The sequence below is a fragment of the Mastigoproctus giganteus genome, chromosome 11 (assembly GCF_048544385.1).
Source record: "Mastigoproctus giganteus isolate SK-2022 chromosome 11, ASM4854438v1, whole genome shotgun sequence".
In the NCBI taxonomy this organism is placed as follows: Eukaryota; Metazoa; Arthropoda; class Arachnida; order Uropygi; family Thelyphonidae; genus Mastigoproctus; species Mastigoproctus giganteus.
The window spans coordinates 126,019,167-126,035,542 of NC_143585.1; the positions used below are offsets into that span (position 1 = coordinate 126,019,167).

At 35.6% G+C, this 16,376-nt stretch overlaps 1 protein-coding gene across 5 annotated transcripts in view; it reads left to right on the forward strand.

Moving 5' to 3' along the window:
• Positions 1 to 16,376, forward strand: part of LOC150078418 (actin-binding LIM protein 3-like) — a 528,875-nt gene that overhangs the window by 296,770 nt on the left and 215,729 nt on the right. For all 5 annotated transcript variants that reach the window (XR_016547624.1, XM_090384937.1, XM_090384935.1 and 2 more), the window contains exon 8: positions 8,734 to 8,837. Coding sequence is in view for 4 of the 5 variants with exons in the window: in XM_090384937.1 (XP_090241063.1) it covers positions 8,734 to 8,837 (104 nt within the window). In the remaining variant the exon portion in view is untranslated. The remainder of the gene's footprint in view (positions 1 to 8,733; positions 8,838 to 16,376) is intronic.

Genomic DNA, 16,376 nt, shown 5'->3' on the forward strand with positions numbered 1-16,376 from the left:
CTAAAACTGCCTGTTGCCCTTTGAACCCCTTTGCAAATAGAAGAGGCATTTGCACACCTTCAATGTACAGGAACCTCCTGTGAATCTGAGAAAGTTCTCATAATTATAGCCAAAAGTTTCCTTACCACTTTTGCTGCCTCTTTTAATCTGAAATACTACCACAAAAAAGGTTAGACAGCTCAGGTCGAGTATGAGAATGCAGTACTAAGAGAGCAAAGAATGGGGACAAGGAGTTTTCATGTATGTGAATACAAAATGAGAAATTGAATCACATCCAATTCTTTTGTAATAAAGAAATTTACTTATGCATGGGTAATGCTCACACATCATTTCTACTACCAAGGTGTTTTTAATGCATTGTTTTATTTATATCTCATATTGTGAATATCTTCACAATGAGTTGCCATGATATTGCACTACTTCGAATAAGTAACACTTCACCTATGGAGAATACTAATGTTACTTATTCTTGGCAGATACCACCATCTAGATGGCACCGTTTCGAAGCTTATTGGCTTCTCATCCTATTGGCTTATTCGTGAGTGGGCAGGTATTCTGTTGTTGCAATAGTGACAACCCAGTTAGGAAGTATTACTTAATAATATGAGAGATGCCTGATGGTGTCTTTGGTTTAATCTAAAAAGATATTTCTTGGCTAAATGCCTAAGAGTATGAAGAAGTTTTTCTTTTGTAATTGATATAGGAAAGTCTTAGCTGATGTTGCTCATGAACAGGTAGAGCAAATTTATCTGCAAAAAGATCTGAAATTCCCAAACACTTCCTCGTTCATTTCACAAATATATGTGGTGGTCTCAGTTCTAATCTCAGTAATGTACATTTCCACTTACATTTCCAAACCCTACATACATTTTCTGACATAATCCCAGCTATTGGCTGATTTAGCTACTGCTCATCTCAATTGTCCAAATTATATTTGCTGTATGATTTCTTTTTGCTTCAAAGGTGGTACTTGTGCATATGTCTGTTCTGATATTCCCTACCAGAGACTTAGTAATTTGGATTCTCCTCTCTTTGATTTTCATTTTCATTGGCTTAAAATCTCTCTTTATCACATTCTCTCAAATTGAGCTGTTGCCCCTATCATTCTCCCAACTCCACTAATCACTTAGAACTCTTTGACTTCCTCTCTTTGAAACTTGACTTTCTCCAGTCCAACTTTCCTAACAGTGAGATAATTTTCCATGGTGATTTTAATGTTCACAACTCCAGCTGGCTTCTGTTTTCTAGTCACACCAACCCAGCTGGTCGAGATGCTGAGGCTTTTGCAATTACTAATGAGATTGTTCATTTACCTATGAGAATACCAGACAATCCTAACCACACAGCCAGCACTCTCTTGATCTCTTTCTAACAAACAACCCTTCTTAGTACACGGTCGAGGTGAGTGGCCCTTTAGGCACCTCAGATCACAACTTTGTGGTGGTCTCTTCTCCAATGGAGCCTTTCTCTTATGGCCATACCCAACCTCGTGTTTTTTTGGCATTACAAGAATGCAAAATGGGATGATCTACAAGATTTCTTTTCCTTGGTTGCAGTACTGTTTCAAAATTTCTGATGTCAAAGTTTGCTCAGAAGATCGTGTCAGGCAAATTATTCTTGTAGGGATGGAATCCTTTATTCCACACTCCACCTTAAATCATGTCCTTTATATAATTCTTGGTTTCTGATAAATGTGCTAAAGCTGTTCAAGAGAAGAATGTTGCATATCGTAATTGGCTTGTTTCCAAATCTTCAGTTTCATTTTCTGCCTACACCAAAGCTCGCAACAATTGTAAAGCAGTTATTAACCAGTCTAAACTATATTTTGAATAGGATAAGAATAGAAAATTTGCTTTTTGTCCAAATGGAAGTCGAGAATTCTAGTCTCTTTCCAAAGCTGTTGGCTGCAACTTTTGTCCATCTCTATTCCCATCTCTGTCAAAATCAGATGGTTCTATTGCCACTTCAGCCAAGGATAAAGCTGACCTGCTAGCTTCCAATTTTTCTTCCAACTCGTGTATTAATGATCTTGGTAAACCACCACCACCACCCATCATTCAGCATGCTCCATTCAGTGGCTTCTGTGGTCTTCTGTCAAAAGGATGTCAGAAGGATTTTGACAAATTTTGATGCTAAGAAAGCTCCAGGTCCTGATGGTATTTCTCCACTTGTTCTCAAAACCTGTGCTTCTGAAGTTACTCTTGTTCTGTGTCGCCTTTCACTGTTTCACTTTCTTATTCCAAAGGTGTTTTTCCTTCTGCTTGGAAATTTGCTCATATCCAGCCAGTTCCTAAAGAGGGCTTCAAATCCCTCCCATCCAATTATCATCCCAGTGCAATTACTTCTACTCTTTTTAAAGTAATTGAGAAATCAATTAAGTGCCAACTCTTAAACTATCTAGAAACTCCATCTGATCAGTGATCACCAGTATGGATTCTGTGAGGATCGATCCACTGGTGATATTCTGGCTTATGTTACCCATCTCTGGACCCAATCAAAGGAAAAGTTTGGTGAAACTCAAGCTGTTGCTTTTGACATTTTGGAAGCTTTTGACATGTTTGCCATAAAGGTCTTCTAAATATGCTTCCATCTTATGGTTTGCCAACTGTTTTTTGTAATTGGGCATCCAATTTTTTCTGTGACCACCAACTGCGGGTAATGGAGATGGCTCTGTCTTCTCATTTCTGCACTAATGCTGGTTCCTCTTGTGTATTAATGACCTTCTTCCATTGACCAAAAATCCTATCTATAGTGTTGCTCATACATTGAACACATTGCATTCCACTTTCCAGTTTGAGAAACCTTGCACTGCTCAAACAGCTTCAAATTCTCGAATATTCACTTCCAATTCCTTAAATGCTGATCGCCAGGTATAATTCTTCAGTGGGGCAAAGATAACTTAGTTGATTTAAATCCTTCTTAAACTCAGTTCTGTCTTTTTTATCTTACAAAAAGGATTCTTCTGCTATGCTTATCTTCAATGACACTTTGATTTCTAGACAAGATCATATATCTCTATTGGGGGATTACCCTGACCTAATCTCTCTTGGCATAAGCACATTACAGATATTGCTTCCTTTGTATCTAAAAAAACTGGGTTTTCTCTTTCGCTCTCGGTGTTACTTTTCTTATAAACCGCTGTTCACTCTGTACAAATTGCAAATCTTCCCTACCATGGATATTGTTTCCACATCTGGGGCAGTGCCCCCAGAATCTCTCTCAGGCTTCTAGATTCCATTCAAAAGAGGTCAGTTAGGCTAATTAGTGACTCATCTCTAACAGTCTCTCCACTCTCTGTCTCATAGACATTCTGGTTCTGCTCCATGCCTTTTCTGTAGCCAATTCAGAACAGTGCTCTTTCCATGAGCACTGTTCTGAATTGGCTTATGTAATACCTGCTCTCTTTCTCTTTCTCTTTCAAAGCAGTCTGAATACATGTCACAACCAGTCAGCATCCTTTTACTGTCCAACTTCAAACTCACAGAACCAACTTTTCTTCTTTCTCATTTATTCATTCAACTTCCATTTTCTGGAACAACCTTCCTTCATATGTATTTCCTGAAAATTACAATCTACATTCTAATACCTCTCATGTTTGGGGGTTTCATAAAAAAAAAATAATAATAATCTTTACTGATGACAGACCCATCATAATGAGGAGAGGAGAGGTTGTGCGAGTGAGATTAAGACATATGAGATTACTGATTTTGAAATTACAGATAACTGCTTATTAGAAAATCTTTCAAAGATGATGGCAAGTTAGTTTCCTGGAGTTAATGGCATTTACCCAGTAATTTTTTAGGGAGGCAACCAGAGAGTACATTGAACCATTAAGGTTAATTATGAGGACATCATTGTTCTCCAGAGAGATTCCTTTGTATTGCATAAGTACCAGTGTATTGCCAATACATAAAGAGGTAGTAAAGTCAGTAACTACAGCCTGGTTAGCCTGACTTCATTGGTAGGAAAAAGCTTGGAAGCAATCATAAGAGTACAATCCAGGAACATTTATTAGATAGAAATGAAGAAGATGAAGAATCTTTATTGCAGTGTTTAGAATGATAATTTACATAATAGTAGTTGCAACAGCCTGTCACAGCACAGTGGCACAGCTAACAGTGTACTACAGAGACATTATTGATAAGCCAAAAATACATAAATAAATAACAGAATAATAAATAAGTAAAAGAAAGTATGGGAAAATGGAAAAATGACTTGAGCATGCTATATATTCATATATAGAACATTATGTGAGTGTACAAACACATTTGTTTCAAAAATGAATACTATAAGGATATACATTGAAGTGCATAAATATGTACATAGTTGATTGGATAAAGATTATACATTGCTCAAGACTCATATTATAATAGTAGTAGCCTTAGCCACCCCACCGAGTATTCTTTTCCTATATTGCCGATCTTGACAGAACTCGTTGAAGTCGACATCTATAAGTCCTGGACTTGAGATAGCATTTGCTGAGGAAGGAATTGGTCTGACATATAAAGGCGTCTTTGCAGAGGGCACAGTTGGGGAGTTGCTCATAGATATGCCACTGGGATCCTCCATACACAGTTGTCTCAGAAGGAGGGGGAGGAGATGAGACTGGTCACGAGTTCGACTGTTGTGACGAGCTTCCTTTCATTAATGAGCCATATGAGTCTTGGGATGTTAAGTGCATTGGCCAAAAATGGTATTCTTTAGGAAACAACATGGTTTTTCTAAGGGAAAAATTCATGTTTAACTAACCTCGTTAGCTATTTGGGCACATTTATTCAGAGCTGGATCTAGGGAACAATTTCAACAGTTTATTTGGATTTTAGAAAAGCATATGATTGAGTCCTTCATGAGACGTTATTGTATAAGCTGGAACACGTTGGGATTACTAGAAAGAGTCTAAGGAAATCTTAGAATCCTTAGTGGATATTCTTCAGACTACTGTAACATCAAAAGTGGGGTCCCCTCATGGATTGGCTCTTGGACCACTGTTTCTGATTTTTGTAATTGACATCAATGAAGGGAGAGATGTGTGATGTCAAAATTTGTAGATGATATAAAGTTTGGGAGAGTCGTGAGTGGTCAGTGCCATGCATCACACCTTTTAGGTGACTTCACTAGGCTTCAAGGATGGTCAGATATTTAGTAGCTATGTTTTAAGCGCAAGTTATTTTTGGTTTGCTTATAGCAACCCAAAAATAACTTGCACGAAGTGTAAGAATGTCTGCCAACCTGCATTGTGAGATTGGCATAATGGCAACTGTGTGAGGAAAGACTTTTTAGGTTGCAGAGGTTGGTAACCAGTGCTAGGAGTTTGGTAAATTAATTTGATGAATTTGAGGTATTGCTCAAAACATCAAAGGCAGATATTGTTGGGATATCAGAGACGTGGTGTCACACAGATATAAGGAATGCAGAACTGGAATTTGGGGAGTACAATGTGTACAGAAAGGATAGACAAGATAGGAAGGGGGGAAGGGTTATGGTATTAGTTAAGAAACACATAAAATCCAAGGAAGTGAAGCCAGTGGACATCACTGGACAGTGCAGTGTCGAGTCAGTTTGGTGTGACATAAGCATTGGGAGATCAAAATTGAGAGTAGGAGTGTGCTATAGGCCTAATGATTCTGATGAGTATAATAAGAAACTGTACAGAGAAATAGAGTGGGCCAGTAAATCAGAGAGTCTTATAATGGGGGATTTTAATTTCCCAGATATTGACTGGAATTTGTGGGTTGGTCACTCACACACTAGCAAGGCTTTTGTGGATTTATTGGATGATTGTTTTCTACATCAGCATGTTCGGGAGGCAACTAGAGGGAGTAATACTCTTGATCTGATTATCAGTAGTGATTCTTCATGCATTAAGAATCTGCAGATAAAGGAACCACTAGGTGGCAGTGATCACAGTGTACTGAAGTGGGATTTACTCAAAGAGGTAATTACCATCAGGGGTAAAGGGAAGGGTTTTTGCTTTCGTAAAGGCGACTACGATGGTCTGAGACAGTATTTAAATTCTATACGGTGGGACCAACTGATGATGTTACCAACAGAAAATTCAAAATGGGAAGCATTCAAAGAACTTATCTTGGAAGCTACTAGGCTTTACATACCAACTAAGAAATATCGTTCAAGGTTTAGGCCTAAATGGATGTCAGTTGAACTTATGAGACATATGGCAGAGAAGAAAATGCATGGGGTACATATATATTAATGGGTGACATGGAAGCCTATGATAGATATAAGCTGGCCTGTAACAAAGTCACAATGGAGATTAGGCAGGCAAAGGCAGATTATGAAAAATCCTTGGCAAAGGATGCAAAGAAAAACAGAAAAGAGTTCTTTACCTATGTAAACTCTAGAAGGAAAGGGATGAATCAGATTGGTCCACTTGATATTGGTGGTTCAACAGTTGAGGATCCTGCTCAGGTGGCTAACAAACTAAATGAATATTTTGCCTCTACATTCATACATGAGGAGTTATTCAGGAAGGGGAATGTCAGAGGTCAAGTAAACTCTGGCAGTGAGCTAGATGATTTTGTAATAACTGAGAGGAAAGTGGAGGAGAAATTGTTGAGGATAAACATAAAAAAGGCACCGGGGGTGGATGGGATCTATCCAGTTTTATTAAAGAAGGCAGCATAGGAAGTAAGCAAACCCTTAGCCATAATTATGAGAGCTTCTTTGGACTCAGAGGAGGTACCCATAGACTGGAGATGTGCAAATGTGACCCCAATTCACAAAGGAGGTACAAAGGCTGACACAAGTAATTATAGACATGTGAGTTTAACTTCTGTTCCAGGAAAATTAATGGAGGCACTGGTTAAAGAAGCACTGCAGGATCATCTAGACAAGACTTCAGTTATAGCTCGGACACAGCATGATTTTGTTAAGGGAAAGTCTTGCCTGACCAATTTGATTGGATACTATGATGCAGTCACAAAAGAACTGGATGCAGGGAATAACTTTGATATTATATACTTGGATCTTAGAAAGGCTTTTGATACTGTTGCACATGGAAGTCTGGTGCACAAAATGGAGCAGTGTGGCATTGGAGGCAAATTGCTGCTATGGATAAAGGGATGGTTGAGGGGGAGAAGGCAGAGAGTGGTAATCAATGGACACTACTCATCGTGGACTAATGTTATTAGTGGAGTCCCTCAGGGTTCAGTGTTGGGTCAATTGTTGTTTTCTTTATTTATAAATGATATTGATGATGGTATATCAAGCTTAATGTCCAAGTTTGCAGATGATATGAAGGTCGGCAGGGTTGTAGATGACACTAATGACAGTACGCTGCTGCTGTAACAGGATCTAGATAAGTTGAGCAGATGGGCTAAGAGGTGGCAAATGAAGTTTAACATTGACAAATGTAAAGTACTACATAGGGGAAACAGTAACCCCAGAGCAACGTATCAACTCTGTGGTACTACACTGACAGTGGGAGAGAATGAAAAGGACCTTGGGGGTAATTGTGCAGGCAGATATGAAGTTCTCTGAGCAGTGCAGATGTTCTGCAAGAGTAGCTCATGGTATATGTGGTATATGCTCAATGATATACAGGAATTTTTCTAGCAGGGATAAGGAGATGTTTATTCCCTTGTATAAGGCAATGGTCAGGCCACACCTTGAGTACTGTCTACAGGTCTGGAGGCCTCATTTCAAGAAGGATGCAGAGCTGCTGGAGTACAGAGAAGGGCAATAAGATTAGTGAATGGAACAAAGGGTTGCTCTTATGAAGAAAGGCTTAAGTTTTACAAATTACAGTGTCTGGAGACTAGGCACCAGCGAGGTGATCTGATAGAGGTGTATAAAGCCTTGAATGGTTTGAGCATGCTCAATGTTGATGGGATTCTTCCTCTTGCTCAGAATAATCACCTGAGAGGGCATAAATTTAAATTGAGGAAAGACAGATGTAGGATAGATGTGCGGAAATTTGCCTTTAGCCAGCGAGTAGTTGGTTGGTGGAACAGACTTCCATCCCTTGTTGTGGAAGTTGATAGCCTAAATAAATTTAAAGCTCCGTTGGATAGGTATTTCGAATGAAGGGAGGGGTGAAACGGGAGTGGTTTTTTTTTTTTTTTTTTTTTTTCCTTTTTTTTGGCTGATGCTGCATAAGCTTGCTTTCTTGCATCATATGCCTGTACTAATGCTAATGCTAACCTTAGAGGAGATCTGATTGAGGTATATAGGGCTCTGAGATGATATAGTAAAATGAACAAAAGCAAAATTTTCAGTGTTATAAAGAATTCCAGAACTAGGAGTCATAAAATGCAAAGTGTGGGGAAAGATATTTAGACCAGGATCTGTGCAAAGGTTTCTGTTATCCAGCAAGTTATTGATTACTGGAAAAAGTTGCCTCTGCTGGTAGTTGAGGCTGGAGCTTTGTAGATTTCTTTGTAAATTCCTAGGTCAATTTTTTTTATTATTTTTGTTTTATTTATTATTATTTTATTCTTTAGTTATTGTTGTTAATTAGTATTATTATTTTTATTCTTTAGTTATTGTTGTTAATTAGTATTATTCTTTTTATTTTATTATTATTATTTTTTAAATATTTTTTATTTTTATTTTATTTATTTATTAATTTATTTGTTTTTTGACTGGTGCTGCAAATGCCTATGACTTCCTTGGCCATATGGCTAATACAATTAATTTGATTGTTAATGTATTGTCGTTAATCCTGTAATGATTATTAATTTTATGTTTGAATATTATATATGATTATTCATATAGGTGGAGCAATATGGCATCCAAGATGTGGGCCTAGTCCAGATAGTAAAATTGAAGATGGTGATATAGATGATTTCAAGAAAGATGGCTTTATTGATGCACATCATGTAAGTTTTTATATTTGCATGTGCTTCTGCACATTTTAGTGATAATTTTAGTGTAAGTCTCACAGTTAATTTCTTTGTAATGCTTAGTGATTACTCTTAATCATAATTTTCTTCCTTTTAATTTGTTCAACATTCTTACTAAATTTTTTTTCATTTTAATTTAAAAAACCATGTTTTAATAAGATGTGTGTGTATACATATATATCATATCAGTTAATTATTCAAAATATAATGAAATAATACAGTTTCATTGCCTATTAAAGTTTAATTTAATTTCACAATAAATTCCTTTTTATATTCTAATTTTTGATTAATTATTTTCAAAACCTTTTTAATTAGTATTGGTAATGAAAAATGATGAAAGAAATCAAACCTATACAGCATCAGCCAAAAAAAGAATAAAATAAAATAAATAAAAATAAATAAATAAAATGAAATAAGACCCACTTCTTATATCAGAGGAGTTGGAAAATTCTTATGAAATCCTTCATAAGAATTTTCAAACTCCTCTAATTATTTGTCTGTTTTTCCTTAAATTTATTTAATCTACCCAAATCCACAATGCCAGATGTAGTTTGTTCTGTCAATCAACTGGTCACAGATTTTTGCAGTGCCCTACAACCAACCTTCTTTAGTTTAAATTTATTATTGTGTGTGTGTGTGTGTGTCAGTGGTGGGATTCAAATAATTTAACAACCGGTTCGCTGCCCTAGTGACCATTCTAAGTATAAAAAAAACTATATACCGAAAGGTAGTTCATAATTTCATGCAGTTAATACTTAAATAAGAACAATAAAAGAGGTCCACAAAACAAAGAAAGAGTTTTAAAATATTAATGAAAAAATATTAAATAATACCTGAGAAAAACAATAAAACTGTTATTTAAGATATTTCCTACTACTTATGCAATTTTATTCATAAGTAGTAGGAACATATTATGCAATTTTCTTCGCTTTTATCCGAGCATCATCGGCTGAGTGATTTATCCTTAACCATCCTTTCCTGTAGGAGTAGGATCCCATTCCTTTAGAAGTAGGCCGATTAGACTAATAGTCATTGTGTTTATTATATATATTAGAAACAGTTAGGCGACTTCTCTTCTCTGAACATATTATGTTCATCTTTGAAAAACCCCTTTCTGCTTCTGCTGAACTTACAGCAATTGTTCTGACAATATTTTTGGCTCTTTGAACACTTTCAGGAATTGCATAATTCTGGGAATTTTTTAAAACGTTTTCCACGAAATCTCGATAATCATTAATATCAATTTGGTAATTAAAAATGTCATTAAATACGAGCAATTGTCCTTCAGCTGCTTTCCATGGAACTAGTACTTCTTCAATATTCCAGTAATCTGGCTTCCAAAAATTGAGAAATTGTAATTTATTCCTATCTTGAAATTGGCTACAACCTGCTTTTAAATGTTCACAATCCATTAGTTTTTTTTCCAAATTCGTTACGATGTTTTCTAAAAGTCTTTCCCGAGGAAGCCCGAAAAATAGATGATTTTCTAGAAATTTTATATTTTTGAAGTTTTCTGAAGTAATTAATTCATCAACTTTTTTTCCGTATGGACCCTTTTCCTTTCCAAGCATTTGAAATGCTTTAATAGATCTTATCACGAGTTTTTCAGCCTTTATTATGTCTGTATTTCTTGCTTGCAGCGCATTTGAAAGAAGAGAAATTTCGTTTAAAATATCAATCATCAATGCCAAATCAGTTATAAAATATATATTTTCAAGACCGAAAAGATTTATCTTTTTGCCAGGCTGTAAACTGTATTAAATACTCTACAAGTAGCACTTAAATATTTTTCATTCATCTTTTACTATGTTTTTCAATAAAAAAAGTATCTATTACTTTTTTTATTGAATCTTGCTCACATTGCTTTAAGTTCTCTTTACAAATGTTATGAGCTTTTGATGAAAAATGTTCTTTCATTTTTTTACTTAGAGAAGCTTGTTGTACCTCTTTATTTTTCCCTGATGCCTCAATCTGAAAACATTTCTATTCTTTTGACACATGAACACTTTTCTCTTTTATAAAGTCATATTTTGCACAATACTCGCAACCTAACTTTTTGTTAAAAATTACCAGTCCGTCATATTTTTCTTTAAAATTGTTATATTGTTGCACTGTCCAGCATTCAGAAAGATTATTTTCAATTTTAGAGTTGTTATCGTTTTTTATTTCAATAACTGACGTGCTGCTTTCTTCAAGTTTGAGTGCGTTGTGCTTGTGACTGTTTTGTATCATCCAAGGCCAATTCTGATACAACAAATTCTGATTTTGGTTTCTTATTGAAAAAAATCTGTCAAACTCTGTTGCCTTTTCATAAAAGTTTATGATATGACCAACGTGGACAGAACCAGTAAAAAGTATTCAAATATATAGGCACATATCCGCTCCTGCTCTATAATATATTAAAATAAAACATTTTTAAAACTTTTTTAAAAGTTTAAAAAACTTTTAAAAGTTTTTAAACTTTTAAAAAAAGTTTAAAAAATGTTTTATTTTAATATATTATAGAGCAGGAGCGGATATGTGCCTATATATTTGAATACTTTTTACTGGTTCTGTCCACGTTGGTCATATCATAAACTTTTATAAACAAAGCACTGTGCTTATACCATTGATAAACATCAGTCAGAACATACATTTTCTTCATTTTATCGATACTAAACGAAAATTTCTTGCTGAATTAATAAATGGCACAGGCTATGCAGATTAAATACGATAGACCTGTTTGTCACGGGAAAGTTGTGATAAAAACGTCTTAATTACCACGTGCACACTGGCATAAGGATTCCAACATGGAAGAACATTCTTCCGCGGCTTCCGAAATGGGTGATAAGATAACCCTTGAAATCTATATTTCTATTGGTTCGTTGTGCCCTAGCTTCCTCTTGTTTTTATTGATTGGGGAACACCAACACACTCATAATATCTCGTGTGAATTTAGGGCATAACACAAAACTGAAACAAACGACAGTGTGTCACCCCCTGGTTGTTTACGTTATATGTTTGTTTACTTAAGTAACAAACGCGAGGGAATAAAAATGTAGTATTTCATCGAAGGTATAATGAATTTTATGAAATAAATAAATAAATATTACAAGCATAGTTCCGTCTAATTTTTTTCACCTATGGACGGAATGAACATTTTTGGGCATTTGAAATACGGGCATTTTAAATACGCTGTTGCATAGATGAATGTTAAAAAAGAGTAAGGAATGTAAATTTCCACATTGGGTGGCTGCCCAGGCGCCCATCTTAGAGAGAATCCTGATCACAAGTGCCATTTTAACAACCGGTTTGCCGAACTCAACAAAAAATTAAGTATTGGTTCGGCTGAATCCCACCACTGGTTGGATGTGTGTGTGTGTGTGTGTGTGTGTGTGTGTGTGTGTGTGTGTGTGTGTGTGTGTGTGTGTGTGTGTGTGTGTGTGTGTGTGTGAGCAAGAGTAGGATGCCATCAGAATTTAGGTTACTCAATCTATTAACACCTCAGTGAGATCTCCTTGCGGGTACCTAGTTTCTAGATGCTGCCAATGTGCAAAACTGAAGTTTTTCTTCATAAAAATTTTCTTTTGTTCCCCTTAGTAATCCCACTGTCTTTCTCTGCATCTGTTCTAATAGATCCACATCTTTCCTAAAATGAGGCTACCATACCGGAAGCCTGATTTTAGGAAGGATGATGTTTATGAAGGCATCTCAGACCATCTGCTAATTTTCCTCGATCTTGTTTCAGTCATACCTGAATTACTGCTGTTAACCATCCTGCCAACCTTTGTATCATTGGAAAACTTAGACATTAAGCCTGATATGCCTTTGTTAATTTCATTAATAAATATTGACAACAAAAATAGGGCCAGCACTGAAACTTGAGGGATTCCACTAATAACATTAGTTCAAGAAGAGCAGTGCCCATTGGCAACCACTCTCTGTCTTCTTGCATTTAACCATCCCTTTATCCATAACAGTGACTTGTTCCTGATGCCACTCTCTTTCAGTTTGTACAGCATTATTTTATATGCAACAGCATCAAATGCATTTCTGAAATCTTGAATTAATGTTGAATTTATTTTTTTCCTCCAGTTGCTTTGTTACTGTGTCATAGTGTTGCATCAGATTGATCACAAAAGATTGCTCTTTAACAAAGCCGTGTTGTGATTGTGGTTTAACGGCATTACTGTCTAGATGGTTTGCATTATATTTTTAACAACTAACTCCATTGTTTTCCCTGGAACAGAAGTCAAGTTTATAGGTCTGAAATTACTACTGTAATTACTGGAGTGATAAACAGACTAATAGATTAACTAGAGCCACAGGCAGAGGTGAAGGTGATTCTTCCACTGCTTCTATTGGAAATATGGCAACCTGGAAAGCAAGGTGTTGTGGATTTCAGCCTTGCTGTGGGTAATCATGGAACAAGTGAATGCATGAGCTGTGTAAGGGTAACTAAAAGTAAGAACATGTGCATGTACACTTGCATATACACTAATGTTAGGAGTATTGTAAATAAAATTGATATATTTGAAGTACTGATTAAGTCATCAAATGCAGACATTATAGAGATAGTGGAGACATGTTGTCACTCAGACATATGGGATGCTGAATTTGAGAATATGGGAGTACAGTGTATATAGGAAGGACAGACAGGATAGGAGGGATTATGCTGTTAATTAAGAAGCATATTAAATCTAAGGCAATGCATTCAATCAACAATGGGTGACCAGTGCAATGTCAAATCAGTGTGGTGTTGGTATAAGTGCTGGGAAAACAAAATTGATAGTAGGAATGTGTTATATGCCTAATGACTGTAATAAGTATACCAAACAGCTATACAGTGAAATAGAGTGTGCCGGTAAATCAAAATGGCTTATAATGGGGGATTTTAATTTTCCAGATATTGACTGGTATTTGTGGGTTGGTCACTCACACACTAACAAAACGTTTTTGGATTTATTGGATGATTGTTTTTTACAGTAGCAGCATGTTCGAGAGGCAACCAGAGGGAGTAATACTCTTGATCTGGTTATCAGCAGTGATTCTACATGCATTAAGAATTAAGGCAAGATATTTTTGTGTAGGCATATTGCTGTACAAATAATATGACTATTACTTTAAAGTCAGCACAGATCAGCCAACCATGTTCTTCATACTTAATACAGTTGGACCTCTATATAACAAAATCGATCATCCCATTGAAAAAAATTGTTAAACAGAAATTTCATTATAAAGAAATATAACCTTTTCAACAATGAAAATTGCTGTAATTCAACATTCAGAAAAATAGTAAAAGATGGGAAATAAATCAGAAATAAGTTGGAATGAATAAATTTTCTAACATTTTCAAACAATTAATTTATTAATATATATACATAATAAGAAATGACTTACAAAATGTGCACAATATATTAGTTCACTTTTAAGAATTATGTCGCAAAATATTTGGTTATTTTTTGTTGTACACTGGATTCTACTGTATACCATTCATAAAAATGTTTGCATTTGTTTAAACACTTGAATATATTTTCTGTTACATTTTCTTCCCACTGAAGGCCTTGATGCAAAGTATCAAATGCTGCCAACATTTCTTGTTTGGAAGATTTAATATTGCTCTCACTTTTATCCAATTCATCATCAATATTGTCACTAGTTCTTTAAATACGCTCCAAAATGTTGGAGTCACTCGGATATTCAGCTACTATGACATCATTATCAACTCTTAAAAATTTGTCAAGAACAATTTCTCCACTGAACAAATCTCATTTGGAATTCTTTCCAAGATTGTTCAATGTCTTTTAGTAGTTCATCCCTCTTATTGCTGTTAATTAGCATTTTAGTAAAACCTGCTTTTGCAAAACAATTCTTAGTCGTTAATTGTTTCTGTCTTGACTCCACAGTTTTGCCAACTCTGATATGCACATCTGCAAATTTATAACAGAATCTATAGGTTGGTTTCTATTCTCAGTATAATTTTTTTTCAGTATGTGCCTTTGGTAGTGCATTTTGAAATTCTTGATAATGCCTTGGTCCTTTGGCTGCAGTTTAGACAGGGTATTCAGAAGGAAGAAAACGAGCTTCACACTTGTAAGTTTTGAAATTACCAAGTGAATGTGGGCTAGCAGTTGTCAATATCAATGAAATTTTTCTGTTTTATTTTGCCATCTTTCTATTGAAATTTAGAACCTACTGATTAAGAAATTTCACTTTTCATCCAAAATTTTTTGTTGTAGTTGTCGTCCAACTCTAATGATTTACTCCTTTGAAACATCAGGGTTGTTTACTGTTGCCTATTACCAAAAGCTTCAGTTTTTGATTACCAGCCATATACTGTTGCCTATTACCAAAAGCTTCAGTTTTTCATTACCAGCCATATTTGCACCAATCAAGACTGTAATTCTCTCCTTACTGTTTATACCACCTACACATTTATCACCTTTAAAAGTCAGTGTCTTGTTCGGCAAACATTTAAAAAATAGACACGTTTCATCAACATTGAATATGTCTTTAGACTCGTAATCCTCCATTAATTTTTTTTCAAAACTGTTTCTTTCCAATGGGTATAGTCTTTGTCAATTGCAACTCCACTTTCATCAGAAAACCATGGCACTCTTTAAATTTGTCCAGCCAACCAGAACTGGCCAGACAAATTTCATCCACTTAAAAGCTGCTTCATGCTTTCAACTCCCTTCACCGAAGGTGGGTTCCCTTCACCTCAAATAGTTTGAAAATCTAAACATGGTTTTTCAGAATGGTTAACACACTACTGGCAGGAATACCAAATTTTAAAGCAATTTCTTTTTTTTTTTTTTTTTTTTTTTTAATGCCCCGATCTATACTATTAAGCACTTCCACTTTTTCACATTACACTCAAGGATTTCCTTTTATTTTAGACACTGTAAGGTTACTTGCACAGCGGCTAAAACAAAAACTGATTTAGGGACCACTTGTACCTACCATGTAAACAGAAACAAGTGAAATTTAGTGAAAGTGTGGATGATTCATTTCTGTGAAACAACAGATGAATTTCTGGGATAAAGGAAAATCACTCTTTCCTAATTCTATAATAGGATGCTTACAATTGAGAATTGACCAGAGCCAATGTCCACATCAGGAATATGCCTTAATCTTTGCCAGTAGCTGTGGACACTTAGATAGCAGTGACCAGCACTACATCTTGGTACAGTAGTGGTGGTTGTATAGGTTTTACTTCTTCTTAGCTATTGCTGCTGGGCAAAGGCCTCTCCCAGAACCTTACATCTTTTCTATCCTGCGCTGTGGTTGGCCAATTTCCTCCTGCAGGGTTTTATGGGCACCACTAAATTGTAGAATGTTTTAGCTGGAACTTAAGAGCTAAAGAGATTAATTCATGGAATTAATCTCTTTATCTCTTAAAAGCTAAAGGAATTAATTCTTATTCCTTAATCCTTTTAGCTCTTAATTTGTGCTTTCTATAGCATCAGCTTTGTTGCCTAAAGGCCAGAGGTGTGAATAATGTGTACCTAGGTATCTCAAAATCAGTTCGTTATA